The sequence below is a fragment of the Chinchilla lanigera genome, unplaced genomic scaffold, assembly GCF_000276665.1.
Source record: "Chinchilla lanigera isolate Chin_1 unplaced genomic scaffold, ChiLan1.0 scaffold00060, whole genome shotgun sequence".
Classification (NCBI taxonomy): domain Eukaryota; kingdom Metazoa; phylum Chordata; class Mammalia; order Rodentia; family Chinchillidae; genus Chinchilla; species Chinchilla lanigera.
In genome coordinates this window covers 14214174-14240809 of record NW_004955461.1, presented here as the reverse complement: position 1 = coordinate 14240809, position 26636 = coordinate 14214174, and the positions used below count along the sequence as shown (strand labels likewise).

The 26636-nt window shown below is 48.6% G+C and overlaps 1 protein-coding gene across 8 annotated transcripts in view; it reads left to right on the top strand.

The window, feature by feature from the left end:
- Positions 1–26636, top strand: part of Ago2 (argonaute RISC catalytic component 2) — a 66682-nt gene that overhangs the window by 20140 nt on the left and 19906 nt on the right. For all 8 annotated transcript variants that reach the window (XM_005398058.2, XM_013521313.1, XM_013521314.1 and 5 more), the window contains 12 exons: positions 5993–6174; positions 8199–8335; positions 9461–9595; positions 10004–10091; positions 11292–11439; positions 12385–12504; positions 12646–12768; positions 15670–15803; positions 17661–17845; positions 19201–19360; positions 23986–24076; positions 26440–26634. In XM_005398058.2, coding sequence (XP_005398115.1) covers positions 5993–6174; positions 8199–8335; positions 9461–9595; positions 10004–10091; positions 11292–11439; positions 12385–12504; positions 12646–12768; positions 15670–15803; positions 17661–17845; positions 19201–19360; positions 23986–24076; positions 26440–26634 — 1698 coding nt within the window. The remainder of the gene's footprint in view (positions 1–5992; positions 6175–8198; positions 8336–9460; positions 9596–10003; positions 10092–11291; positions 11440–12384; positions 12505–12645; positions 12769–15669; positions 15804–17660; positions 17846–19200; positions 19361–23985; positions 24077–26439; positions 26635–26636) is intronic.

Here is a 26636-nt window from a genome sequence, read left to right as displayed (position 1 = left end):
AGGATTTATTTCTATCCCCATGAGGGGGAGGCAGTGTACCTGATCTGGGCGCATGTGTATTACAGTATTCAAGCAAGATAAGATATCTCTCCCCAGAAAGGAAACTGGACTTTCAGGGATAATTTAAAAGGACTGTGTAAAAAGAAAGCCATCCTAGTTACAGCCTGATGGTTGTGAGAAATAGTGAGTTACCTATTCTCCAGTGACTCTTTTCACTGAAATACAATGACTGGTAGGAAGGCCATGGTTGAAAAGAAGGACTGAGAGACATGGGCAAGGGTCCAGCAATAGGCCAGTTTCTTTTCTTTCTATAGTCAGATTACTGGGAGCTCCTCCATGGAGATGACAGTCTGGCCAGAGAGAGAGGAAGCAGAGAGCATGCCCTGGGGCCCTTCAGTCTTACTGGACCAACTGGTAAAATGGATCTGATACCTGGAGCTTCTGCCTCAGAGGGCAGTCCTTAGAAATCCTCTTTTGTACTTTTTTTGGGGGGTCTTTTTGAGACATGGTTTCACTGTGCAGTTCAGGCCGGCCTTGAACTGATGTTATAGCATAGTCTGGCCTCAAACTCACAGTGATCCTAGTAACTGGGATTACAGGCATGCACCAACACACCCAGCCTTGTGAGTATCTTTAGTTGTACTGTCATGGCTCCCTTAATATCCTGAATTGATTCAAAAGGTTTATCTTCTCGGTCATTTTACTTTGGGGAAGAGCCAGAAATCACACGATGCCAGATCTGGAGAACAAGGTGGATGAGGACACATTATAGTATTTCTATAAGTCTACTTTTTTTTAATTTTAAAGAGAATAAAAAAATAAAATAAAACCATAAAACAATACAGAATTTCAAAACAAGATGATAGGAAATCATCTTGGTTGTTATATTGAATATTGTTATCTTCAAAGTAATTCAGATTACCAGATACAGGTGTGCAAAATTGATAAAAAAATGAAGCATTAACTGTTCTTTTCAGTAAACCAGTAGTAATTAATAGTACAATTAGCTATCTTGGGTGTGTATATACATATTTTTTTTCTTTTACCTTTCTTTTCTCCTTTCCCTCATCCATTTGTTCTTTCCTTTTGAGCAGTTTCTTTCCCTTTCACAATATTTGTTGTACCTTCTGGATTTTATTTACTCTTTCAGGATCTCACACTAGGGAGACAATAGGATGTTTATACATGCAGGTCTGATTTACTTCACATATGAGTATGGTCTCTAGTTGCATCTATGTACCTATAAAAGCCTTGAGTTTATCTTTTTTATAGCTGAGTAATACTCCATTGTATAAAAATACATCTTTTTTACCCATTCCTCAGTTGATGGGCATTTGGGTTGTTTCCAGGATTTAGCTATGACAAACTGTGCTGCTGCTATAAGCATGGGTGCACATCTATCGCTGTGGTATGATATTTTCAATTTTTCTGGAAAAATACACAGAAGGGGGACAGCTGGGTCGAATGGGACCTCTAATCCTAGTTTTTTGAGGAGTCTCCACACTGATTTCCACAGCGGTTGTACTAGTGTGCATTGCTGCCAACAATAGAAAAGGGTTCCCTTTTCCCCACAGCCCCTCCAGCATTTGTTGTTGTTGATTTCTTGATGGTAGCCATTCTTTCTGATGAGATGGAATCTCAGTATTATTTTAATTTGCATTTCTTGAATGATCAATGATGTTGAACATTTTTTCATGTATTTATTTGCCATTTGTATTTCTTCAACTGAGAAGTGTGTATTCATCTCAGATGCCCATTTTTAGATTGGGTCTTTGAATTTGGGGGGCCTGATTTTTAAAACTTCTTTATATGTTCTAGATAGAAGCCTTTTGATGGACAGTTGGCTAAAAATTTTTCCTAATTCATGGACTTTCTTTTTACTTTGTTGATTTTTTTTTTTTTTTTTTGATAAACTGTTTCCTACTTGGAGCCAGATGAGATGTCTGAATTAGTGACTCATGAAATAAGATAATGATTTTTTTTTTTTTTTTTGAGAGGGGAACAGGGTCTCACTATGCAGTTCAGGCTGACCTTGAACACACTGTGTAGCCTGGATTACAGGTGTGCGCAACCACCTTTGGCTCTGTTGATTTCTTCTGAAGTGCAAAAACTTTTCAATAAGATGAGATCCCAATTGTTGATTCTTTGAAGTATTTCCCACGCAGTTTTGTTTTTGTTCATGAACTCTCTGCCTACCCCTATGTCTTCAAGATTTCTACCTACTTTTCTCTTCCAGTAGATTTAGTGTTTCTGTTTTAATATTTAGATCTTTGATCCATTTTGACTTTAGTTTAGTGCCTGGTGGTAGACATGGGTCTAGTTTTAGTCTTTGGCATGTGGAAAGCCAGTTTTTCCAGCAACATTTTTTAAAGAGGCTGTCTTTCTTCCAGTGAACATGTTTGGCCCCTTTGTCAAAGATAAGGTGGCTGGGTATGTTTGTAGTTGTGTCTGCATCTTCTAATCTGTTCCACTGATCTTCAGGTCTGTTTTTTCCCAGTACCATGCTGATTTTATCATAGTTATCTTTGTAGTATAATTTCAAGTCAGGAATTGTGATACCTCCTGCCTTTCCTTTTTTCCCCAGGATTGCTTTTGCTATTTGAGGCCTCTTCTGGTTCCAGATGAATTTTAGGAATGTTTGCTGTAGATCTGTGGGGTACTAATGGTATTTTGATTGGGATTGTATTAAATCCCATTTTGTTTTTGGGAGTATAGCCATTTTCACAATGTTGGTTCTTCCTAGCCAAGAACAAGGGAAATCTTTCCATTTTCTGAAATCCTCTTTGATCTCCTTTTTTTTCTGTAACCCACACCCTCATTTTCAGAATCGGATACAGACCCAGAATTTGTACATGCTGCTCAAAACTTGGGGCTTAATTCTTGGACCACTTTTGCAGTAAAGTGACTTGATGTGTGACATGAAGTTCTAGCTCAGAAGGCCATAAACTCTGCCCAAAAGCAGTTTACCATGATGCAGACTCACTGCCAGTGAGGTGTCATGTGGCTCTCTTCCCTGTCTACCTCTGAGCTAGCCATGTGGGGACCATGGGAGCATCTGCAGTTGTCTGCTGACCTGCCATGAAGAGGTCAAGTGGCCGGAGAGCACTGAGGCTCCCCCTGGGCAACACATAGTAGCAGTGTGTTTGCCCTCATCTGTTCTTCAGGCCTGACTTGGTGCCGTGCCTGTCAGCATACTTCGGATGTGCTCCTTTGTCCTGGGTGAGCCTCTGTTCCCAAACCTGCCAGTGTGCCTCTGGGTTTGTAGTATACCTTGCAGGTACTCTGGCCAAGCCTGGTTTTAATGCCAGGTATGAGATTGGGCAGTGATCTTTTTCAGGAAGATTGGTTGCTGTGCCGAATCACAGAAGACCTTTAGATAGCATATCCTTGGGCACATTTAAACAGGATGTGACCTGCACATCCCCCTTTGGAAAGGAACTGTGGCCCAAAACCTAACAGCTGTTGCTCTGGCCTGGCCTGGCAGGCACGGTGTGACACCTCCCTTGGGCTCAGTGTGCTGGCCAAGCCAGACTGCCTGCCTGTGCTGTGTGGTTCCTTCCATAATGATGGGGGCCAGATGTCTCCAGGGCCTTGATGGCTCAACAGCTGAGTTCTGGGTTAGGAAGTATCTGGGAATGCAGCTGCTCCTCCACACTTGCTGTCTGCTCAGGAGTGTAGACAATTCTTTGTGTTCTTCAAAGGCTGTTTTCCCTTTCTTTGTTTCTCAATTTTGTGGCTGGACAAAAACAGGAATCTTCCCATCACTCTCCTGATTTCCTCACCTTGATGATTTCCAGACAGAGGGGCCCAGACTTTGGCCTTTGGTCTGCCCACAGAGGTTGACTTCACACTGTGTCCAGCCTTCACTGTGTCTAGGCTCTGGGTTGGTGCCGTTTGCTGGTGTTTTTACTCGACCATTTCAGAAAGTGGCAGTTGTGGCTTTCTTGTAATACGTCAGCCCCACAGCTGTCACAGATGCTGTGTGAGTAGGAACGAGCCTGTCTTAGTTACTTTTCTCTCATTGCTGATACAAAATACTTGACACCCAGAATTAAGGAAGGAAAGGTTTATTTAGCTCACAGTTTGTGGAGGTTTCAGTCCATATTGGCGCCATGGCAGAGTGGCACATGGTAGAGGGCAATAGTTCATGGTGGCGGAAGACAGCAAAAGGAGCAAGAGCAAAAGGGAAGAGCAGCAGATAGCAAGCCTCTTTCCCTCTCTTATATTGTATGCAGGATACCCACCCCAGGACGGATGTAGCACTTATGCCCATAATCCCAACACTGGACCAAGAATCAATCATAAACTGTAGAAGCCCGCCCCATGACTGCATGAGGCTTTGCGGGGAACATCCAAACACAAACCACAACAGAGTCCCCTGCCCAAGGTCAGCTCATAGGGGGCTGCAGAAGTGCACTTCAGTTGGAGCCCTTGCGATGCTACATTACTATTAGGACCAAGAGATTAAAGTGTTTTGGGACATGGACATGAACAAGATCCACTCCTCACCACCAGGGCAGGGGAAATAATAGGTTGTTAATAAATTTCATCGAGAGTAATAATAAAATAAATCCCATGTACATACCATCCAGGTCTAGCATTTCCCTCCTCGTAGCCCCTGTGCTCCCTCTCCTTCCAGTAGCAGCCTCCCTGTCCTGATGAGACCTGTATTGGTTTGAGCCTTTATTCCTAGGGGTTTTTCTAGAGTGTGCGTCCGCTGATACAAGTTGCCTTGCTTGATCGAGTTTTGAAGTCTAGAAGGAATCACTTTGCAGCACCCTTGGTGGTTTGCTTTCTTTTCCAGTATTAGATGTTTGCTATCTGTCCACCTTGAAGCATTCTCCCTTTTGCTGCTTTCATTCACAAATGGGCCACAGGTACTTTTCAGTTTGGGTTCCAGGTGTGGTGGAACTCTGAGTGCTGCTGGCCAGGAGGATGTTGCCAGTGCAGTCCAAGGCCTGGTTAGAAGGAACTTGCCCTCCTGGGACTTGGGTGTGCAGGCTGCATCAGTGGGGCCATCAGTGTTCTTGTGAGATTCAAGCAAGGTGGAGCAGGTGGGTCTGAAAAGAGCTGTTACAGCTGGATCTGTGTAGAGGCCTTGATCATGAGCCTAAACAGATGGAAGTTGGCATACCAGGTATTCCCATAGTGCTTGACCTGAGGAGGGTGGAGCTGTGCTAAGTGCTGGATCCTCACTTCAGGGAGCTGTTCCAGTCGCAAACTGCAGAAATAGGGTGTGAGCTGGGCCCCAGAGTGTGGCCATGGTCTGGGATATGTTGCCAGGTGGCTGACCACCCAGCTCTGCCCCAGAGGTCCTTACATCCCCCAGAAAAATCTTTGGTTGTAGACCAGCCTGGGTCTCAGTCCCATCTCTGTGCTTTATAGCGCTATAGCCTGGCCCTGTTTTTTAAACAGAGTATTTGTGTGTCTGTATAAAACGTGAGGAAGTCTGCCTCGGTTGGCATTCTGTGCATTGGAGGATGGAGTATGTAGCTGTCTCAAACATTTGGAGCTGTCATCAGTAGATTACAAAGTTGCTTCCATTACCACCAGAGAGTTTTTATATGCCATAGTAAGTCTGATAGGTGATCCAAATGCAGCATAAGTCACAGTGTGGAATATGCAAGTGAAGACATTGCCTAGAGTGAGGTGGGCCTATGAGGGCTGGTCCAAAGGTGGAGGAGGGGCAAGTCCTAGGTGTATTGTTTGCTATGGGTTGACTCGAGTGTGTATGTTAGGCCACTGTCCAGTACACTTGGCCACTAGCCACACATGGCTTTATAAATGTGCATTTATTAGAAGTAGACAAAATTAGGAGTTCACCTTCTTGGTCACATTTCACAAGCTCAGGAGCCACCAGTGGCCAATGGGTGGATAATGTTCTACAGGGAATTTTCCAGCCCAGCAGTGTTTGGGAATTAACTGCCACCATCCTCTGTCTTTAGTAGTTTCTTAGGAGGCAGTGATTTTTGTGTGCTTTGGACCTCTGCAGGTGGAGCTGGAGGTCACACTGCCAGGAGAAGGCAAAGACCGCATCTTCAAGGTATCCATCAAGTGGGTATCCTGCGTGAGCTTACAGGCGTTACATGATGCACTTTCGGGGCGGCTGCCCAGTGTCCCTTTTGAGACGATCCAGGCCCTGGATGTGGTCATGAGGCATTTGCCATCCATGAGGTGAGAGTGCCACGTGGGACCAAGGGGCCGGGTGTGACTGGGAAGCATGCTGTCTCTATCCCAGAACAGGCAGTAAAAACACCATGCGGGTGTTTTGTGGTAAAGAGTAAAACAGGGCTAAGATAGAAAAAATTTAACATAAAAATTAACCATGAGCATTTTCAACCAAACCCAAAAAGAATTACCTCCCGATCTTGTGCCCCTGGGTGCCTTTTGCCATATGCCTTGTGTGGCCAGCACTTTGTGTACCTTGTCCTGATGCACAGGACTCATAGTGCTAATGCCCTGATGTCGTGCTTGGTGCATGTCCACCCTAGAGGACCTTCTCCATGCCTGGTTATGACTATGGACAGCACCATAGATACCTTGGATTTCTTGTTTCATTCTAAATGATCATCTTGTGGCCTGAGATCACCGCGTTTGGCACTGCTAGGAGAAAGGGTAGGTGAACGTTGCAGCGCCACATCAGTTTCCATGTGCTGGGCAGAGGGTCCTGCCAGCTTCCTATGAGAGTAGCATGGACGAGCAAGGCCAGCTCACCACTTCCACACTGGGATTCTCACACTGGTGCCTCCCCTAGATGTGGTACCCAGTAGGGTCTCAGGAACAGTGGGAAGGGACCGATGAAGAACAGGAAGCCAAACTAGAGAAGCACAGCTCCACACTGTCTCTCCAGGACTCACACTGATCTGCAGAGGGAAGGAGGGGCTATGTAAGAAGGCACTCTGAAGCCAGGTGCTAGATTTAGAGAGGACTGTGGAGTCTGCAGCTTCAGGCTTGGATGGAAGTAACATATCTAGGACCAGCTGTCACTCCTGGCAGGGCCTGGCATATGATCTGTCACTACTTGGAACAGTTGATGGCTGGAAAGCAGGCAGGAGCAGAAATAATCTAGAAGGATGGTAGCCAGATGTCTGTATTTTTAATTGAGTGGTAGGAATGACTGTAGTTTCTCCATTCTGAATTCCTTTGGATTATTTACATTAATTTTACAATTGGGGAGGAAACTGTGTTTTCATTTTGGAAGACTAATGGAAATAGAGGTACCATTAGCACATCTCATTTAGAAAATGAAAAGGGCCATCTCCATGATTTTATTAATAGTGTAGCGCCCCACAGGATAATACCACTGGTAAATGATGTACCCACCCTGTGGAGTTGTAGCCTGTGGCACATCCCCAATGGTTAGGTGCTGGGTGCCCCTGTAACCCCATAGGTAGAGTGCACTGTGGTCAGATAGGCTATGGCTTGGGTCCACACATGTCCCAGCAGAAGGGTGTGAATCCTGTGCTGGCTTACCATTCACTGTACACCAACTCAGGCTCCCAATGTAGTGAGCTCACTGTGCCTGCTGGTCCTCAGTCCCTGGATAAAAGGAGCTGAATGAAATAGGGAATGAATGCCCAGCCACACAGTGCTTAGCAGCCACTGTAACCCCATAGGTAGAGTGCACTGTGGTCAGATAGGCTATGGCTTGGGGCCATAGCCTCATAGCTTGGTCCATAGACTGGTCCAGCTGCCTCAGCCTGATAGTCATGGCACTTGGCAGATGCTCTTAGTCATATGCCCCTACATAGTTGACAAGGCCGTGTTCTGGAAGGACTTGAAGGGGTACACTGTAAGATGTGCAGTCTAAGACATAGAAAGTAAGCTTACGGACTTTTAACAGGAAGACAAGAGAGTGTTGAAAACACCAAAGCAACCCCGGGGCTCCATGTGTACCCCAAGGCCCTAAATCCACTCACAAGATCCCCTTAGAGTGTCGGCCACATATCTACGTGCTAGAACCACAGTGGGTTCCCAGCCAGCTCGAGCTGACACTGAGACTCAAGAAAGGTCCCCAGAGCTGCTGCTTACACAGCATGCCTCAAAGGAGCTGCTGTGTCAGACAGGCTGGGATATAGGAAAGAGAAGCAAATTTATAGGGAGGATATCAGAATGCCACTGTGTGTGTGTAGGGCAGAGCAGATGCAGGCCCGGCACTTGCAGCACAGCTGAGCAGGCGGGGCCTCTCTGGGTTGCAGGTACACCCCTGTGGGCCGTTCCTTCTTCACCGCGTCTGAGGGCTGCTCCAACCCTCTTGGTGGGGGCCGAGAAGTGTGGTTTGGCTTCCATCAGTCCGTCCGACCTTCTCTTTGGAAAATGATGCTGAATATTGATGGTAAGCAAAGGGGCCATTGTTGCAGTATAGGTTGGGGAGTAGGTGGAAGGGAAGAGCCTTTGTGGCCAGCTCCAAACATAGCCTCTGGCAATGCCTATGTCACCTGAATGGTGTCTGAGGGCAGATCAGTGGTTCCTAGGCAGGCATCAGAGCCCTCTGGAGGTCTCCATCCCTAGAGATGGATCAGGGTTGAGGAGCTACGAGGCTGCTGGGTGCTACTGGTTGTGCTGGGCACAGACTCAGGCCATGCTCCTGGCTTCCCTCCTGGAATCTCAGGGGTTCACGTGTTGGAGACATCTAAGGGTGGGGCAGCTGGTTGGGGCCAGTTCAGTGGGTCTCTTCTCCAGTCTTGGGCATGGCTGTCTCTCCCTGTCTCAGGAGAATCTGATTGCTTCTGTCTGTGGGACCTCCACTTCCTTCTCCTCCACCGAGATAAGAGAAAGTCAGAAAGAAGAATTCACTCCTCTTGTTTGGGAGTTAATTAATTACTACAAGAAGCTCTAAAAAAAGCTTGAAAATTATGCCTTGCTCAGATACAAATTTATTGAAAAAGAAATAAAGAATGGGAAATGAAATACTGTACCAAAAGATGTTCAGAAGACCCTACAAAATCTAAGGCTTATGGCTCTTCCGATCTGTTAGGCTTTGTTTTTTTGTTTTTTGTTTGTCTTTTTGAGACAGGGTCTCGCTGTGCAGTTCAGGCTGGCTTTGAGCTCACTTTGTAGCCCAGGCTGGTCTCGAATGTGCACCAATCCTCCTGTCTCATCTTCCTGAGTCCTGGGATTAAAGGTGTGCACCACCATGCCCAGCGAGGCTGTGTTTTTTAACTAGTTTTATTCTCAGAGACCAACTTTGTAGACTCAGTCAACCTCTTCCTGGTTCCCCAGCCAGAGAAAGTATAACATCCCTGGGCTCGTTCCTGTGCCTGTCAGGCATGGGACTCTGGGTGTTTCCTATCTCAAAAGCCCAAAGGTAAACTCTGCAGAGTGAACACTGAAGTTAAGTGTCTTCCTCCCTGGAAGGAAGACAAATGGCTCAGTCTGCAGAAGCCACTCCAGGATTGCTGTATGGTCCACGTGGTAGGGACACCACCAAACTCTTATCTCTGTCTTTTCCTGCCTGCAGTGTCGGCGACAGCTTTTTATAAGGCACAGCCAGTGATTGAGTTTGTTTGTGAAGTTTTGGACTTTAAAAGTATTGAAGAACAACAAAAACCTCTGACAGATTCCCAAAGGGTAAAGTTTACCAAAGAAATTAAAGGTAATGAGCCATCCCAGTACACCAGGTCATGGGGCAGGGCAGCCCGCTAAGTGCCCTTTGTCCGTATGCTTGTGAGTTCCTGTTCCTACCAGAGGGAGGTGGAGGAGGTGGCAGATGACAACTGTCTGATGAATGATTAGAGATGTTTATGTCCCATCCCACTGTGGGAATGATGATTTTCTAAGGAAATGTACCTATCCATGTGGGGCAGGAATAAGAGAATGGGTCAGTAGTATCCAAATCCCAGATGTGAAGCCTGGAATTAACCACAGACAGTAGTGTGGTGCTACCACCCCTTGGGAGCCTGCAGCAAAAACCGAACTCCCACGACTGGGTCTGCAGCCCAGGTTCCTGTTGAAAGCCACAGGCAAGCATGGCCACTGATGCCTGCTGTGTGCTGTGTCACAGGTCTAAAGGTGGAGATAACGCACTGTGGGCAGATGAAGAGGAAGTACCGTGTTTGCAATGTGACCCGGCGGCCCGCCAGTCACCAAACGTAAGTGACCGCCTTTTTTACACTCCTTCCTATTAGGCTTGGGTCCTCCCTGTCACTCAAGTTTCCAAATTCTGGGACCTTGATCCTCTTGGAAAGAATCTTATTCTGTTCTAGAATGCCAGGATTTTTCCTTATGTGGCTCACTAGATCCCAAACTTCACTATTGAAATAAACTCATAAAATATTGAAATTCACCCTTGTTGGGAAGGAGTGGGTTTTCATAGGTGAGAGAAAGGTCTCTGCTGTGTGTTGTCCAGCGCTAATTCTAGGAAAAGCTGGATGTCTGTGGACACTATGTGACCCATGGGTGTAGCTGGGCCTAGACTGCCCCTGCCAGCCTGCCAGGGATACCCCTCTTCTGCTGTGTGTCTCATTACTTGGAGAGTTTTGTGTCCAAGTCATTGCTGTCTTTTCCTCCTATAAGAATACAGTGTTCATTTTGGGGAAAGTGATAGGTTTGGACCTCGTGCCCTAGCTCATTTGTTTATCTTATAGTCTTTTCATAGAAAACACCTACATTATTGCCAGGCACTAAAAATACCAGAGTCCCCAGGGCCTTTTGAAATACAAAGGGAGACCAGCTAGGTCTGGCCCTATGACCTCCTTCCATTGGGCAGGTAACAGACTTCCCAGCAATGTAGACACAGTGGAGTAGTCTTGCGGCACAGGCTGGGATACCAACTCATTCTCCTCTTCTGCTTTTGGTCCTCTCCTGCCTCAGCCCTGCACAGAGCCATGGATAGCTACAAGAATAGCCCATCTCACTCCCATCCTTCTCCTCTCCTGGAACATCTTACTTCCTGTTGGCAAGTGGAGGGATAGCCACAGGGTGACTGTCAAGAGTTGCCATAGTCTGAGGGAAGTCCATGGGCCTTTTTGTCTCAATCTGTCTTTGTTCTGAATCCTTTTTGGAACTTACTGGCATGTGGGTGATTTGTGATTATTGCCTATCTTATGCTTGTAGGCATTTTTTATTTTCTAGCCCATAGACACAAAATGAGAACTGGAGCTCTCTGGAATAGTCCAGGTCATCTAGAGGACAGGATTTGGTTTTCACTCCTAGGACTTGCTCTGAGCACTTGGTTTTCCACCTGTCACCCCAGGAGAGCAAACCCAAACATGCAATCCCGGGTGAGGTGTGTATAGGCTCCAGTGGCTGTTCTGTGGAGTTCTCATCCAAGCTACCTCTTTGTTCTCCAGGTTCCCACTGCAGCAGGAGAGTGGGCAGACAGTAGAGTGCACAGTGGCCCAATACTTCAAGGACAGGCACAAGCTGGTTCTGCGCTACCCCCACCTCCCATGTTTACAAGTTGGACAGGAGCAGAAACACACCTACCTTCCCTTGGAGGCAAGTGGTTTGTGTCTGTCGTGTGTCTCTGGGGCAAAGAGGAGATACAAATGGGCCGCTGCAACCACAAGAAACACAACTGTGTCATTCCTGCTGCTGTAAGACCCTGGCAAGTTAGGGAATGTTGCTGAGCCTCAATTTCCCCTGTGATAGAATGGGATTGGCGGCTCTGATGGAATTGGTGTGAGGACAGACTGAAGTCTGGGTAATGTGTCTAGCACAAAAGTCAATCCTGGGGCTGGGGATTTAGCTCAGCAGCACAGCGCCTGCCTGGCAAGCACAAGGTCGTGAGTTCGATTCCTGGTACCGGAAAAAAAAACAAAACAAAAAAAAAACAGAAAAGTCAATCCTCAGGACCTGTGCTGATTCTTCATCTATTCTTTATCTAGCATTAAGGCTGTTTGAAAACTCTTATCCTTGGTAAAAGATCAAACACCAAAACTAACAAACACATTTCAGTCTTCCCTGAGTGTTACTTTTCTGGTGTCCTGGTCCAGCAGTAGATGTCCTTTTTCTTGAGCAGCCAGTTTCCCTTTCCTCCACTCCCTTCCCCCCCTCCCCTCCGCTTTTCTCTTTTGGTTTAGTGTTACTTTTTGAGATAGGGTCTCACTATGTAGTTTAAGCTGGCCTTGAACTCACAGTCCTCTTGCCTCAGTCTTCTAAGTGCTGGGATTACAGGTGTTTGCCACCACACCCAGCTGAGCAGCCAGTTTCATGAACTAAAATTTTAGACTCTTCTCTGCTGAGGACTGGAGAGAGCCCAGAAACATTGGGTTGGACCTGGCTTCATGTACCTGTTTGTGTCTTGCTTGGTTTACTTAGAGGCCATTCTGTGTGAGCCAGAAGGCTATGGAGCAGCTCCACTATTTGGCAGAGTGCTGGCCCTCACCTGCGCACCTGTCCACATGCAGCACAGGTATTGACCCCTCTGCATCTTCTTCGTAGGTCTGTAACATAGTGGCAGGACAGAGATGTATAAAAAAGTTAACGGACAATCAGACCTCAACCATGATCAGAGCAACTGCCAGGTCGGCACCTGATAGGCAAGAAGAGATCAGCAAATTGGTAAGGGCTGTGTCTTCGGGGTCAGTCCTGGGATGGCATGGCACAGCAAGGACACCTGCATGCTTTGGACATATGTGGCTGCCACAGGCTGCAGAGCCCTGCCTGGCTTTGAGCTTTCTTTTTTTTTCCCCTCTTTTCAAGATGCGAAGTGCAAGTTTCAATACAGACCCATATGTTCGTGAATTTGGAATCATGGTGAAAGACGAGATGACAGATGTGACTGGGCGTGTCCTACAGCCACCCTCCATCCTGTATGGGGGCAGAGTAAGTCCAGAGGGCAAGGAGTAGGGGAAATGAGTCTGCACAGCACCAGTGGAGGCCCTGTGTCTGGCCCTCACCCACAGTGCTGTGCAGAGTTTGGGCAAGGTACAGGCTCCTCCTGGTCTGGGCTGCCCCTGCGAGGGCCTTGGCTTCATGAAGACATAGCTTTCTTGGTCCTTTAGAAAGATTCTCAGAATTGGGGCTGGGGATTTAGCTCAGCGGCACAGCACCTGCCTGGCAAACGTGAGGTTGTGAGTTTGATTCCCGGTACCGGGGGAAAAAACAAACAAAAAACAAGAAAGATTCTCAGAATTGTCCTTAATGTTTCAAAAGATCATTTTATCTCATCAAAATGTAAAAGGGGTCATTCTCATGTGGTAAACACTCTACTAGTGCAGAGCTCTTTCCCAGGGCTTATCTTGTTTTTCTGTTCTTTAACTTTTGCTTTCCAGGTACTTGGTAGGAAGCATCACAGTTAGTATTTTGCCAGTGTAACCTCTGGATTTTGTAGTGAGCCAGGAGGTCCTGACCAGTAAGTCTGTGGGGTTCACAAAAAGGGGTTCCTCGTTTCCTCTGACGGGGCCCCAGTGGTAGAGCAGGGGGCAGTGCCCAGGCTCGTTGGGCCTGAGCATCAGAGGCACTGACTCCTCGGTAGCTGGGTTCAAGGGGAGGGCTCTACCAGCTTTGCTCTGTTGTCTACTGCATTTTACTCTAGTCTTTGAGATTTATAGCAAAGTAAAGTTTTAATTTTGTTCTCATTTTTAAAATAAAAGTTCTTTTTCTTTTGTTTTGAATTGCTGGGGTTCAAACCCAGGGGCTTTCATTTTTTTAAAATGCTTTAGAATTCAAAAGTTATAAAAGAATTACACAGAAAGCCTCTTTTTCCTAGCTCTCAGTTACCCTCCCAGGAAACAATTGGTGTCATCTTTCTCCTTTGTAAAACCACCCACAAATTATCACATATTTTTTCATGCCTTTAGTACATGCTGTGCCCTGTTTTTCGTCACTGTACTGTTTCGTGAAAGAGTTCACCAGGATTTTACAGGTTATCTTGTGGTGTATATAATGCAAGTTGGCTCTTTGTGGCTGTTGCACAGTATCTGTGTTGAATGTGTCTGAGTCTGCCATGGCCCAGTGGCACTCCTGTCCTGAAGGGGACTTCTGAGCGGAGCCTCTGTCTTCCCATGCTGGTTTGTGCACCTGCGTGCCATGACATTGTACACATAGCATCTGTTCATTCCCCCAGCCCAGGAGGGAGAGTGCTTTGTTCCCTTGCACAAGTGAGAGAAGAGGTGCTACAAAGGGAAGCGGCTGGCTCCCGAGGCCCTGGGTGGTAAAATGAAGATTTCAAACCCAGTGGTCTGTCACTCCTCCCTGCTTTCCTCTATTTCATCATTGTTCTGCCTCCTACTAAAGAGGAGCAGTTTGAATAACAGAATCCCTCTTGTAATCATCCTTGTAATGCTGGAATCATAGGGATTAAAAGAGCTCATATTGTTTCTAAATGAGTGCATTTTTCTGGGCCCCTGAAACATTTTCCCAGAAGGAAAGACCCTCCATGCTTCTTTCATCACCTCCCCTGCCTAGTGTCCACTGTTAGCACAAGAAGTGAATTCTCTGCTGCAAGCAGTGCATGCAGCCGGGGCTTATAGCCAGGAGACATCTTGTGGTATCTGGAGATACTGTTCCTCATTCCAGCTCAGGTGGATGTGATTCCTGGCACCTACTAGGCAGACAGTAACATGCACAGGACACGCTGTCATGAAGAACCACCTCATTCCAGCTCAGGTGGATGCGATTCCTGGCACCTACTAGGCAGACAGTAACATGCACAGGACACCCTGTCATGAAGAACCACCAGCTCCCCAGGCTCAGTCTGCTGAGGTTGACATCTAGATAGTAAGAGCCACTTCCTATGAAGATGCCATGCACTATGTGTGTGCGCACGCATTGGCAGCTGTCTTGTGGAGAAGGAGTCACGGAAGCAGGTAGTGACAGCAGCTTGGGCACAGATGTTTCTTGCAGGAGCGCTCAGTCCTAAGGTGGCAGTGCTACTCCTACATGTAGCCTTTCTGGAAGAATGACTGGAAGGCATTTCAGAGATTCCTTAGGTGAGGATGTTAGGGGCTGGTCCTTCCTAATTAAAAAATGATAAGATTAAGCAGATGTGAGGCTTCTTATTTCTCTTTCCAAATGAGAGTAGTTTCTACCTCTGACACAGCTATAAGCATGGGCAGAAGAAAAGAGTGCTAGGCTCAGTTCTTGCTGTCCTGCCCACACACTAGACCCAGGCCTGGGGAAGAGGATTGGCCTTCCCTTTCTTTCCAGGTGGTCTTAGTGATAATAGATAGATAGCTTAAGGCACAGCATTCTATACAACACAAAAGCTTCCTCTGGCATCGTAGGGTGCCTCTGTTCCACTAGGCTATTCATGAGCTTGAATAGAACTCTGGGACCCTTCCTGCTCTCCTGTTGGTTACACACCCATGCATCCTCCCTCTAGCTCTATATCCACCCACCAGTCCGTCTACCCACCTTGCTGTCCACCCAGCCTCTCATCCATGTATCTACCCATCCATCCTCTATCCAGCTTTTGGCTCAACTATCTTGTCTGTTCCTCCCATCATCCATCCACCCATCCATCCATCCATCCCCTGTGCACCACTTTTCCATTCCTTCTCCATTCAACTCTACATGCAACCACTCTCCCCTGTTATCCAGCCACTCTGCAAACATGTGCAGGTTGCCTGCAGTACAAGTCCAGCTAGAGATGGGATGACACAAAGGTCAAGTTACTACCCTCAGGAGGCACAGTCAGGGGGAACCAGCAGTGAGAGTGACAAAGGCCAAAGTCAGAGGACTGTTCCCCATGTTTTCTCACCCTAAACTCGTTGCCATTTACAGAACAAAGCAATCGCCACCCCTGTCCAGGGTGTCTGGGACATGAGGAACAAGCAGTTCCACACAGGCATCGAGATCAAAGTGTGGGCCATTGCGTGTTTTGCACCTCAGCGCCAGTGCACAGAAGTCCATCTGAAGTAAGCCGCCTAAAGGCATCTGGCCATGGTTTTGCTCGGTGGGTCGGGAGCAAGTGGCTCTGGGAAGACCTGCCTGTGTATCAGGGTGTGTGTGCCACCCGGGGTTCATGTGGTGGGGTGTCAGCCTTTCTTGATCAAAGAGCAGTTGCCTTGGCTGGCTAGGCTGGGAAGTATACTGCCTTCTCAGTATACTGCTTCCTACTGGGACTGCTACCAGAGTGAGCGTGGAGAAACAGCACAGATTTGCATACAGAAAAATACAACCCTTCAGTTAAAAGTACAGGCAGAGCCTGCTGTGGTGGTGAACACCTAGGGTCCAGCTCCTGGCAAAGCTGTGGCCGAGGATTGCTTGAGCCAGGAGTTTGAGACCAGTCTAGGCAGTTTAACAAGAGCCTGTCTCTAAACAAAGAGGTAGGTGGATAGAGCTGAAACAAAAAAGAGAAAATTGAATTCAGTGAACTGAAATTATGATACACCTTAGCTTGGTATTTCTGTAAATTAAGTGAGGAGAAAGGACAGAATGGGCGGTAATAGAAAGGTGGTCAGGCTGGGAATATTTTCTTCATTCTTGCACAAGGGAAATGTTTAAAATAAAGAGGGGAAGCTTTGGTTGATGAGCCTCTACCACTGGGCCAGAAGGGCTGGGGACAGCAGTGGGGAGCCTGGGACAGCCTGCCTGACCTGGTGTCTGGAAACATGGTCTGATGGCTTATGCTTTATTTGCCAGCATTACAAGGGAAAATTTTTCCTTCTTGTCTCTCTGGGTGCGAGGTAGCTGGTAACTTGACCATTCTAGCAAGGGGTTGTTCTACAAAGCCTGGTGGGGGGTGGGGGTGGGGGTGGCAATGCAGGAGGCTGCTGTCCATGGTCGGTCTCTTGTCCATGCTGGGGCAGAAAGAGGGTTGGGAGACAGGTTAGAGTTCAGATGCTGGGCAGCTCCCCTGGCCATCTCTCATCCTTGTGCCCCCTTTCCACTTTCACCCAGAGCTGAATAGCACTGAGTCGGCGTGTAGATGAAATGCAGATGAGCACGTGTGTTTCTGTAACACAATGTGTTTCTCTTGTGGGAAACTGAGCACTTGACTGGTGAGATTGGATTGCAGTGTCCTCACCCTATCTATAGAAGGCCACATGATTTTTATGCTTAAGCTTAATGTAGAAGCTGTGGGTCTATGTCCCCACCCTGCTGAGCTGGTGGGCTCTGCTGATGTACTGCTCTGGCACGTGGGCCATTTTGCTTCTCCTGGTTAGATCATCAAGTCTGAAGTTGTATCCTGGGATAAGGGGAACATCTGAAAGGAGTAGGAGCTAGTAATCTTCCCTCCCTCCTTGACAGGACCTGCCATTCACCTGGGGAAACCTGTGTCCTCACCTTGCTCAGGGCAGTTGTGGCCTGCCAAGTAAGGGACAAAACCTTGTCAGTGCACAGCAGAGTGTCACAATGAGAGACAGTGTGAATATCATTTGAAGTGTGCTCTTTTATTTTGGTACAGCTGCCACACTGACTTTTTGGTTGCCTCTGTAGATGTTTGTAACTTAGGCCTTTCTGTGGGCTGAGAATGTTTTAGGAGATGGAGTTTGACATCTGGCTTTGTCTGGGAATTAAAAAAACTTAATTCTAAAAGGTTTGCCATCATTGTCCATAATCATGCTTTCAAGGCTAGGGGTGTAGTCAGTGGTAGAGTGCTTTGCTGCCCAGCACAAGGCCTGCATTTGATCCTCACCAACCAAAAAAGCAAAAACAAAACTCGCATGCTTTTGGCTTCATTTAGCTTGTGCCCTTTATTTGGGCCTCTGATTGGTCTAAATTCTTTGCCACTTCCAGTGCATTTTAACAAAATAGACCTTCTCCTTTAGGTCCTTCACGGAGCAGCTCAGAAAGATCTCAAGAGATGCAGGCATGCCAATCCAGGGCCAGCCATGCTTCTGTAAATACGCACAGGGGGCAGACAGTGTGGAGCCCATGTTTCGGCATCTCAAGAACACATATGCTGGCCTCCAGCTGGTGGTGGTCATCTTGCCTGGAAAAACCCCCGTTTATGGTAGGTGTCTGGTTGTCCACCAGTTTTGGGAGCCATAGTGGTCTACACAGGTATGACTGCAGCCACACAGGAGTGCTTGCTTCAGGTCCATTCTGGAGCCTGAGGAAGAAGTGGTTCTTGCCCCCTCCCATCAGTGTCTCGTATGAGTCCACCAGCCTGGATAGCTGGCCCACTCCAGTTGTACAGAACTCAGCTTGAGAGTGGGTGTCATATCCACTATACAGTAAGAGTGTTGGGGCAGAGAGGAGCATCTCCTAGCACCCCAGAGCACTCCTGAGGATGGCAGCAAAAACTTCTGTGTCTCCAGGACTCAGTCTAACGTTTGTAATTTGTGTAATTCTCTGAAAATTTCTCAAAATCCTTTATGAGGGCAGATACATGAATGTATGGACCCCCTTTGGTAGTGTCCTGGCCCTCCAGAAAATACAGAACAAAGTCAAATACAGCCTTCTGCTCAGGAAGCCCCAGGTAGTAGGGAAACCCTCATGACAGGCCATGCAGATCCAGCTGCAGCAAGGGGAGAGCTATTTGCAGCACACTAGGAACCCAGAGGCTCCCAACAGGAGTTTGGGGGCCTGGAATGAGAGCTTGTGGTACAGGGGCCCTGAGGCAGAAGGAAGCCACTGGATCATGGATATTGCCAGCAGGATCCCCAGCCAGCCAGAGGCAGGTTACAGACATGTGAAAGCCCACACTTCTCCCCTTCCAAGTTCAACCTCCGAAAAAAGAAGGAAGAAGAAAGCCACTGGTGTTGACATGCTATTAATATTGTCCTGGAGTCACTCTTTCCACAGAGCTGCCCTGGGGCAGTGACCAGCTGCTCTGTGAAAGAATCCAGGGAGAGAGGTGGTGTGGGCCTGCAGAGCTCTTTGATGTCAGATCTGTATTTGCCAAGGATTTCCTTGTTTTTTTGGCAAGGATTTTGAGAATGCCAATGTTTTTATTTTTAACTACTTGAGCCCATGCTATAATGTAAGGCGTCTTTGCTGCTGAGGAATGCCAAGCCCTCAGTTCTTGCTGAGCTCTGCTTGTCCCACCCTGGGTCCAAGACAAGTCATTTCAGTTGTCTTTGTTCTCAGATTGAAAGAATGTGATGCACCTGCCGGGCTTCCCTTCCTGAGAAGGGTGGGATGGGCCCTGGCTCATGGCAGTGCCAAAGCAAGACTGCTTGGAGCTGAGCCCATTCCATGTACCAGTGACCCTCCTCACAGGCTAACTGCAGCTGCCGGGGCCCAGGACCTGTTGGATCTGGCCTTGTACCAACACAGTTCAGGGGGGTATCAGGAGAGCAAGGAGGCCAGCTGAGGAAGGGGTGCTAATGGAACCTGTGATGTATGTGCTTCTGTGCTGCACAGCTGAGGTCAAACGTGTGGGAGACACTGTGCTGGGGATGGCCACACAGTGTGTGCAGATGAAGAATGTGCAGAGAACCACACCACAGACTCTGTCCAACCTCTGCTTGAAGATCAATGTCAAGCTGGGAGGTGTCAACAACATCCTGCTGCCCCAGGGCAGGTAAGTCCCCATGTGTGGAACAGTTCATTGGATGGGTGGTATTTCTTGGCATGGGAGCCTGGTACCCAAAGGGGTGGAATCAGTTACACCAGCCAAGTGCTGTGTTAAAAACAACAGATCAGCGAGGTCAGCGTGGATCTTGGGCTGCTCGTGATCTTGGGGAGCATGGCCAGAGCAGGTATCCCTTCCTGTTCCCCTGCTCCCAACAAGGGTACTTGCTCAGGAGTGTGTGGGTGAGTGATGCTGAACAGAGGTATACTCGGAGTGCCACGAGACACATGTTCCAGCTCTTGGACCTGGAGCAGTGGCTGCTATATAGATCTTATTATTTCCCATGCGATGCTGGCCATCCATTGCTGCTGAGCACTCTGTCAGGGCATTTTGAACTGAAGAGCTCCGTGTAAGAGCCACTGCTGGTGGGTCCCTGGCCAGGGCCAAGATGTGTGGCCAGGTCCCCGCTGCCATTGTGCCTCAGAGTGTGGCTGGGACAGTGGAGCTGCACCTTCCTCAGACACCTCCTAGGCCTGGCAATGCCTGAGTGTTAGAGGGCAAGGCCAGGGTCTGTGCTTGTCCCTCTTCAGAGCCTGCTGGCCTCTGATGCAAGCACAGGAGCAGTCGTCATGATGACAGATGCTGTCGAGGTGATTTTGTCTTTAAAGACCCATTAGAATGACACGCAGTAGTGAAAACAGACTGTTCACTGACTCAGACTGTCTTAGAGTAACAGAGGTAAATGTGGAGACTGTCGGCAGTTGTTGCTTCGCTCACTGATCTGGAAAGCAGGCAGTGGCGAGTGCCACCTGTGTGCAGCCCACCAGCCTGCCCTGGGTGGCCCTAGTATCTTGGTCTCTTTCTTTGTTATAAGGAAACCCCTGAAGTTGGTTTTTTTTCCCTTCCTTCCTTTTTTCCCTCCCTCCCTTCATCTCTCCTTCCTTCCCTCTCTGTCTTTTTTGTTTTTGAGACTGGGTCTCTTATGTAGTCCAGGCTGGCCTTGAGCTCACTATGTGGTCCAGGCCTGCTGCAGTCCTCCTGCCTCAGCCTCTCGAGTGCTAGGATGACAGGCTTGAGCCACCACACCTAGCAGAAGCTGGGTACTTCAAAAAGAAAGGGAATAGGGAAGAGGTTTATTTGTTCCACTGTTGTGCAGCTCCAAAGGCACAGTTCCAGCCTAGGCCTCTTGAGAGGGCCAATTGGTGTCTCATAGCAGGAGCACGTTGGCAGGGGTCACAGGAGAGAGCTCTCACCATCTAACCACTCTGCCATGGTAACTGCATCACCTTCAGTTGGGCCCCACCTTTCACTACCATTACATGTGAGACCAGCCTCCCACACCTGAGCCCTTGAGGGACACTGCAGACGGCCTGTGTTCTTAGCACTGACCAGCATCTTCCCCAGATACCCTGGACTAGGGCCTAGAATTTACCACACTTAGAACTGCTGAGTTACACTGGTGACTGGGAAGAGCCCATTGAATTGGTGAGGAAGTGGCCTCGAGATGCAGTCAGATAGGCTGAACTCAGAAAAGCAATCATTCCACTCACGTAAGTCCTTGGGAACAAATGAGGATCCATCATGAGGCACAGAACTGAGTATTGTTTCATCAGTCAGCAGATTGTATATTGGGTGCCTGCTGCATACAAGGAATTTGGGCCTTACGCAGGGACCTAAGTCATAGCTCCTTGATGTAGGGGGCCAGAGAGAGTCCATAAAAAAAATCACAGCTGACAGAGCAGATAAGCAGTGTCCCCATGCAGAGGGATGAGCTCAGCTCAGGAGGGTGAGGAGCTGAGGCAGGTGAGCAGATTGCAGGTACAGGGCAGCAGATAGCCGAGTGGCTGAGGGGCCAGGCCTTGGGTGGCCAAAAACTCCTCATCTGTGCTCTGGAAGACCAGGTATGGTGCCATGTGAAGTAGGGTGAGGAGTCTTGACCACCTGAGGAAGGGCTGCTGACCTGGGCCAGGTTGGGGTGGGTCTAGAGAGGTTGCACAGTCCTGACCCAGGGTTTGTGGGCTGTGAGTGGAAGGGAAGAGACTAAGATAGCTCCCCAGCTGTTGCCCTACACTCCAGAGTGGTGAGGCAGCGCTGGTGGGTAAGGGGCTGGACTAGGTCCTCTGCAGGGCTCCCAAGGAGACAGTGAGGGGCATGACCAGAGCCCAGGGCTTGGCCACGGAAGAATCAGGGAATCCTCAGTATATAGCTGGAGAATCTGGCCCTGAACCCTGGGGAAGTTCAAGGGTGGAGGGTGGGGGTACTGGGAGGAGTAGCAGAAGCCAGGCTGAGGCAGAGGGGCCCTGGACACCTAGGGAAGTGTCCTGTGTCATGAGGTACCAATGAGCTGCACTGATGACGTCTGAGACCTGGGTAATGTGCTGGTCACTGAAGCCTTGCAGAGAGGAGTCCTGTTGCCATGGTAGCATGCAATCTGGGTGGGAGGAGTCTGGGAGGCTGTGCAGCTTGTCTAATTCAGGGAGCTCCTGTGTAGGGTGTGTAGTGGGAGGGAGTCAGGGCAGGCTGCTTCTGCTTGTTTAAGGTGAGTTACACACAGGAAAGCATGCTGAGCATGCTGCACTGTGGCTTCTGACTCCTTCTTTCTCTCTATACAGAGGAGTACACTGGCCACTTCCCCCGGGTAGTTAGTAGATGCCAGGTTCAGGCCTACCCGAAGCCCACACCCCTGGGATCTGTGCTCTTTCCTAAGCTATTTGCCTTCTTTAAAATGGTGATTGCAATGACAGTCACTACAGGAAACATCCAGGTGCCTGCACCTTGAAAGGGAGCAAGTAGCTGTCATCATCTGCCAGGCACCCTGAGGGGCCAGCAAGTGCCCAGGGGACAGAGTCCACAGGCATGTGTGGAGCCACCCTGGGGGCCAAAGGGGAAACCTGCCCGTCTCTGCAGGCTGTGCCTCCTCAGTGAATGCAGTGGTGGGGTACAGCCAGAGCTGGGGTCTGGGGCAGCTGTTAGGCCTTGTCTGGTGAGACTTTGCTGAGGTTATCTCCTGGACCCTTGCTGAGACTGACTTGGAGGAAGGTGTTCACAGCACGCAGCAGACATCTCACTGAGCCCCTGTACCCGCCCAGACAAGCGTGTGGCCTCCTGGAGTACTGTGTTTGTGTGTGACTTAGACCCTCACACAGAGAAGAAATGGGGCACCGAACATCTCCTTCTACTGGAGAAAGTGATCAGGAAGTAGTGATCCCCTTCATCCCACTGGCTCTCTGCCAGGTAGGGCTCTCTTCCCCAAGTAGGGAAATGAGCACAATGCATTCTGAAGGGTGTCTGTGCAGGAAATCTGGGGGAGCTCATGGTAGCTCCTTTCACATGCCCCCTGTAGATTCTGGACGCACCTGTCCTTGGGGTTCCACCAAAAACTTAGCGTTCTTACCTACTGTCTGGGCCCTCACTTTTCCTGGCATACGGTATGGGTATGGATGAATGAATGGCTCAGCAGCAGATGATAACCTTGGGGGTAAGGAGTGCCCTGTGAGACAGCACTGTAGGGTGACCCTGGAGCACCCTGGGTGGAAAGAGAACCAGCTTGCCCCACCACTCGGTGGAGGCTCTTCTGGCTGCTTCCCCTGCCCAGGGTGTCTCCCTTGTTTGGTTCTCTCTATGACAGACAGTCCCAACTCACCCCTTGGAAGGGTTGGGTTTCTTTGGCACCAAGGATGGACCCGGGACTCACAAGGCAGATAGGGACTGACCATGGTGCTAAGCCCCTTTAATGTGCAGCAAATCAGTCTCCAGCTGTGGTGCAGTTATGGCAGCCACAGGGCAGGATGCAGTGGTGGGCCAAACACAGAGGTGGGACAAGGTCTCTGTGCCCCCGTGACTTCTCGCAGAGAGCAATCAACATGGAAATGATAACAGTGGAAGATAACTGTGTGACAGGCCCACTCCTTTAAAAGCACTCAGCATGTATGAGCACATCAGGCCACGGTCCCTGTGGGCAGAATTCCTGAGTCTACCTGTGCACCCTGCCTCCTCAGGAAGGGACCCCAGCCAGTGCAGCAAGTTCTCTGTTGGACTGTATGACCTTGTCTGGAAACATTAGGGTGCAGGGCTTGGTGCTGTGGGCACCTAGTGGATGAACGCCAAGGATACCATCGCCCAACACAGCATTATAAGGAGCAGAGAAGCCCTGCAGTAGCCTCTAGCTGCCAATTGAAGGATGAGGAATGCTATGGGGCTTTTTTTTTTTCCTGTTCTGGGAGGTACCAGGGTATCAATTCTATACAACCTAAGCAAATTCTCTGCTGCTGAGCCACACCCAAATCATAAGACTTCTTGTAAAATTTTCAAGTGTATATAGAGGTAGAAGGTATGAAATGATGAACCCACATGTGCCTGACCCCAGCCTCAACAACCCTCAATCCCCAGTCAGTGCTGTCTGGGATACACCCCACCCTTAACTCTCCCCTGGTTATTCAGAAGCACATCTCAGACTTTGTGTGATTTTGTCTGTGAAGTTTATATGTGTCTTTAAAGATAAATACTGTTTAAAAACATGGCCACTATATGTATTTTTTTTAACACCTAAAAAAGGACAGTAGTAAGTCATGTCATGTCCACAGAGGTCAGGCCATGTCCTAAGCCTTGGCCCCAACACCTGCTTCTCCCCACAGGCCTCCTGTATTCCAGCAGCCTGTCATCTTTCTGGGAGCAGATGTCACTCACCCACCTGCTGGGGATGGGAAGAAGCCTTCAATTGCCGCAGTGAGTGTGTCCACACTGTCCTCGGGGCACCCTGTTTGGTGACATGCTGCCTGGCAGGAGCCTCAGCTGTCTGTGCTCCCTTTGCAACAACATGGGCTGGCTTTCTTCCTGAAAGGCATAGTGTTTTGCTCATTTGGTGAGATCTGGGCGACGTGGCAAACAGGAGATTGCGGGGACACTGAGGATGGCATGAAATAGGCTCTAAGAAGCTACATGAATTGAGTGGCTTAACCCATCCACAAAGTGTGTAGACCAGCTTCAGCCAAGACTGTGTGATGCAGTCTGGGTGGGAACAGCAGCCTCAGGTCTCCCAGGGTCCAGCATGGAGCTCAGTGCTTCCTGTTCAGCCTCTGTCCATTTGGGCCTCAGTTTCACTGCTCAGCTGCCACACTAGTTGTTTGCAACAGGGTTCAGTGTCACCATTGCAGTGGTCTTTTATCTAAAGGAGTGAATCAAACCACACCCTGCTAACAGTGAAGTTTTTAGACTTTGGAATACAAGGTGCTAAGGGTGTCAACCTGAGTCCCCTTGCCTCTTCATTGATTGAGTGAGTGACTGAGTGAGTGGTTTTACTGGAGAGCAAACCCAGGAGTGCTCCATTACTGAGGTACATTCCTATTCCTGTCTGTCTGTCTGTCTATCTGTCTATCTATCTATTTATTTACAAGGTCTCTGACTTGTCCAGCCTGAGCACAAACTTGAAATCCTCCAGTCCCATCCTTCCTCAGTGCTAAGATTAAAGGTGTATGTTGCCACGCACGGCTCCCCAGGTGGAGGATGGGTGGCTAAGCAAATGGAAGAAAGCATGAAGCTTTTTTTTTTTTTTTTAATTCTGGTCATTTGTGTGAAACCACCTAGGACCCACCCCACGAATGCCTTTTTGCATGTTCCCTGGCCTCCCTGGCAGATGTTCCTCAGAAGCACTGGGCTGCAGGGTAGAAAATGGGACCCACAGGCTCTGTACATGGGGACCTGCCAGGCTGGCATATAGTCGGTGCTGAGAAAATGCTTGTATCACTGTATGATCAGTCTGAAGGGTTGTGAACATAAAGAGAACCAAATAGGTTGCCCTTGGTGGAAGAAAACTACCATGTGTATTGTGTGCTTATGTGTACAAACACACATGGATTGTGCTCAGATGTTACTCAGGGCCACGCTTCCTTTTATGGAATCAACACCAAGTAAGGCAGCTCCTGCCACTTGGCCTCATAGTTCCAGCCCCAGCACATACTGTATGAACAACTTTCTCACTTTTCCAAGTATCTCTGCCTTTGATCAGGAAGGGTAGCTCAGCAGACCAGAAACACCTCAAGGTAGCTGTGTTCTGGTCTGTAGAGCTGGAAGTCAGGACTCTGGCATCTTCAGCTAGGTCAGCGCACAGCTGGGTGGCTCTAAAGCACTGGCATGTGCTCTTGTCATCTTCCTGCCTTAATAACTCCTGTTACCTTTTGTTTTCTTGGAGAAATGCTATGTAGTGTTGAATCTGCTTCTGGATTTTAGAGTCGTAAGACTCTAAAACTTTCCAAGCTTTCAAAAAACAGAAACCTGTGTGTTTATCTCCACAGTTCTCAATAGGAACAGATTTCTGTGTGTTTAATTATTTCTGTTCATACTAACTTGAAACACCTCAAGGTTTATCTATTTTCACTTCGTTTGGGAGAAAACTTATAGCCCCAGGCAAGACAGAGGCCTTGGAGTCTGGGAGAATGCCTCAGGAGAAGAAGCCCCTCCTGTAAGGTTTCCAGGGAAGTAGGCCTCTACCCAGAAGTGGAGGGGCAGCCTTGGAGTGGCTGGTCATGGTCCTCACTGGACTGAGTATCGCTGTGCCTTGTACTCTTTCCTCTCCTGACCAAGAAACCCAGAGGCCTCTTGGACTCCCTCTTTTCACTCACTTTCCTCTCTGCACTCTGTCTGATCGACCCTTCAGACCACAGCTCACAGGCCCAGCTTGCCTTCAGGTCAGCCCACCCTCCTAAGGTCAAAATGGGTGAGGGGTTGCTGTGTTTACTATGCAGATGACTCTGTGGGAAAGCAGTTGCCTTGAAAAAAACCAGAGACTCTCACTGGTTGCTTTCTTTGGACAGATTAATTCGACCATCTTTGGTCACAAGCAGAATAAAGTTCTCTGAGTAATCACCTATTTTTACAGTGTACCGTAAGGCAAGCTTTTGTTCTTTGGAATGTATAAGCAAGCACTCTTGCCAAACATTTAGGGAAAGTAAAGAAGCTAGTTATCCCAACTCTGCCACCATGGGTCCAATTGAGACACCTCTGCCCATCTGCAGGCTACTGTCTGTCTAGCATGTGCCCAGGATGTGAAGCCCCTAGGCGCCCTTGCAGGTGCTCATTGCATGTTCCTGCAGGTCGTGGGCAGCATGGATGCACACCCCAACCGCTACTGTGCCACTGTGCGTGTACAGCAGCACCGGCAGGAGATCATCCAGGACCTGGCTGCCATGGTGCGTGAGCTCCTCATCCAGTTCTACAAGTCCACACGCTTCAAGCCCACCCGCATCATCTTCTACCGCGACGGTGTCTCTGAGGGCCAGTTCCAGCAGGT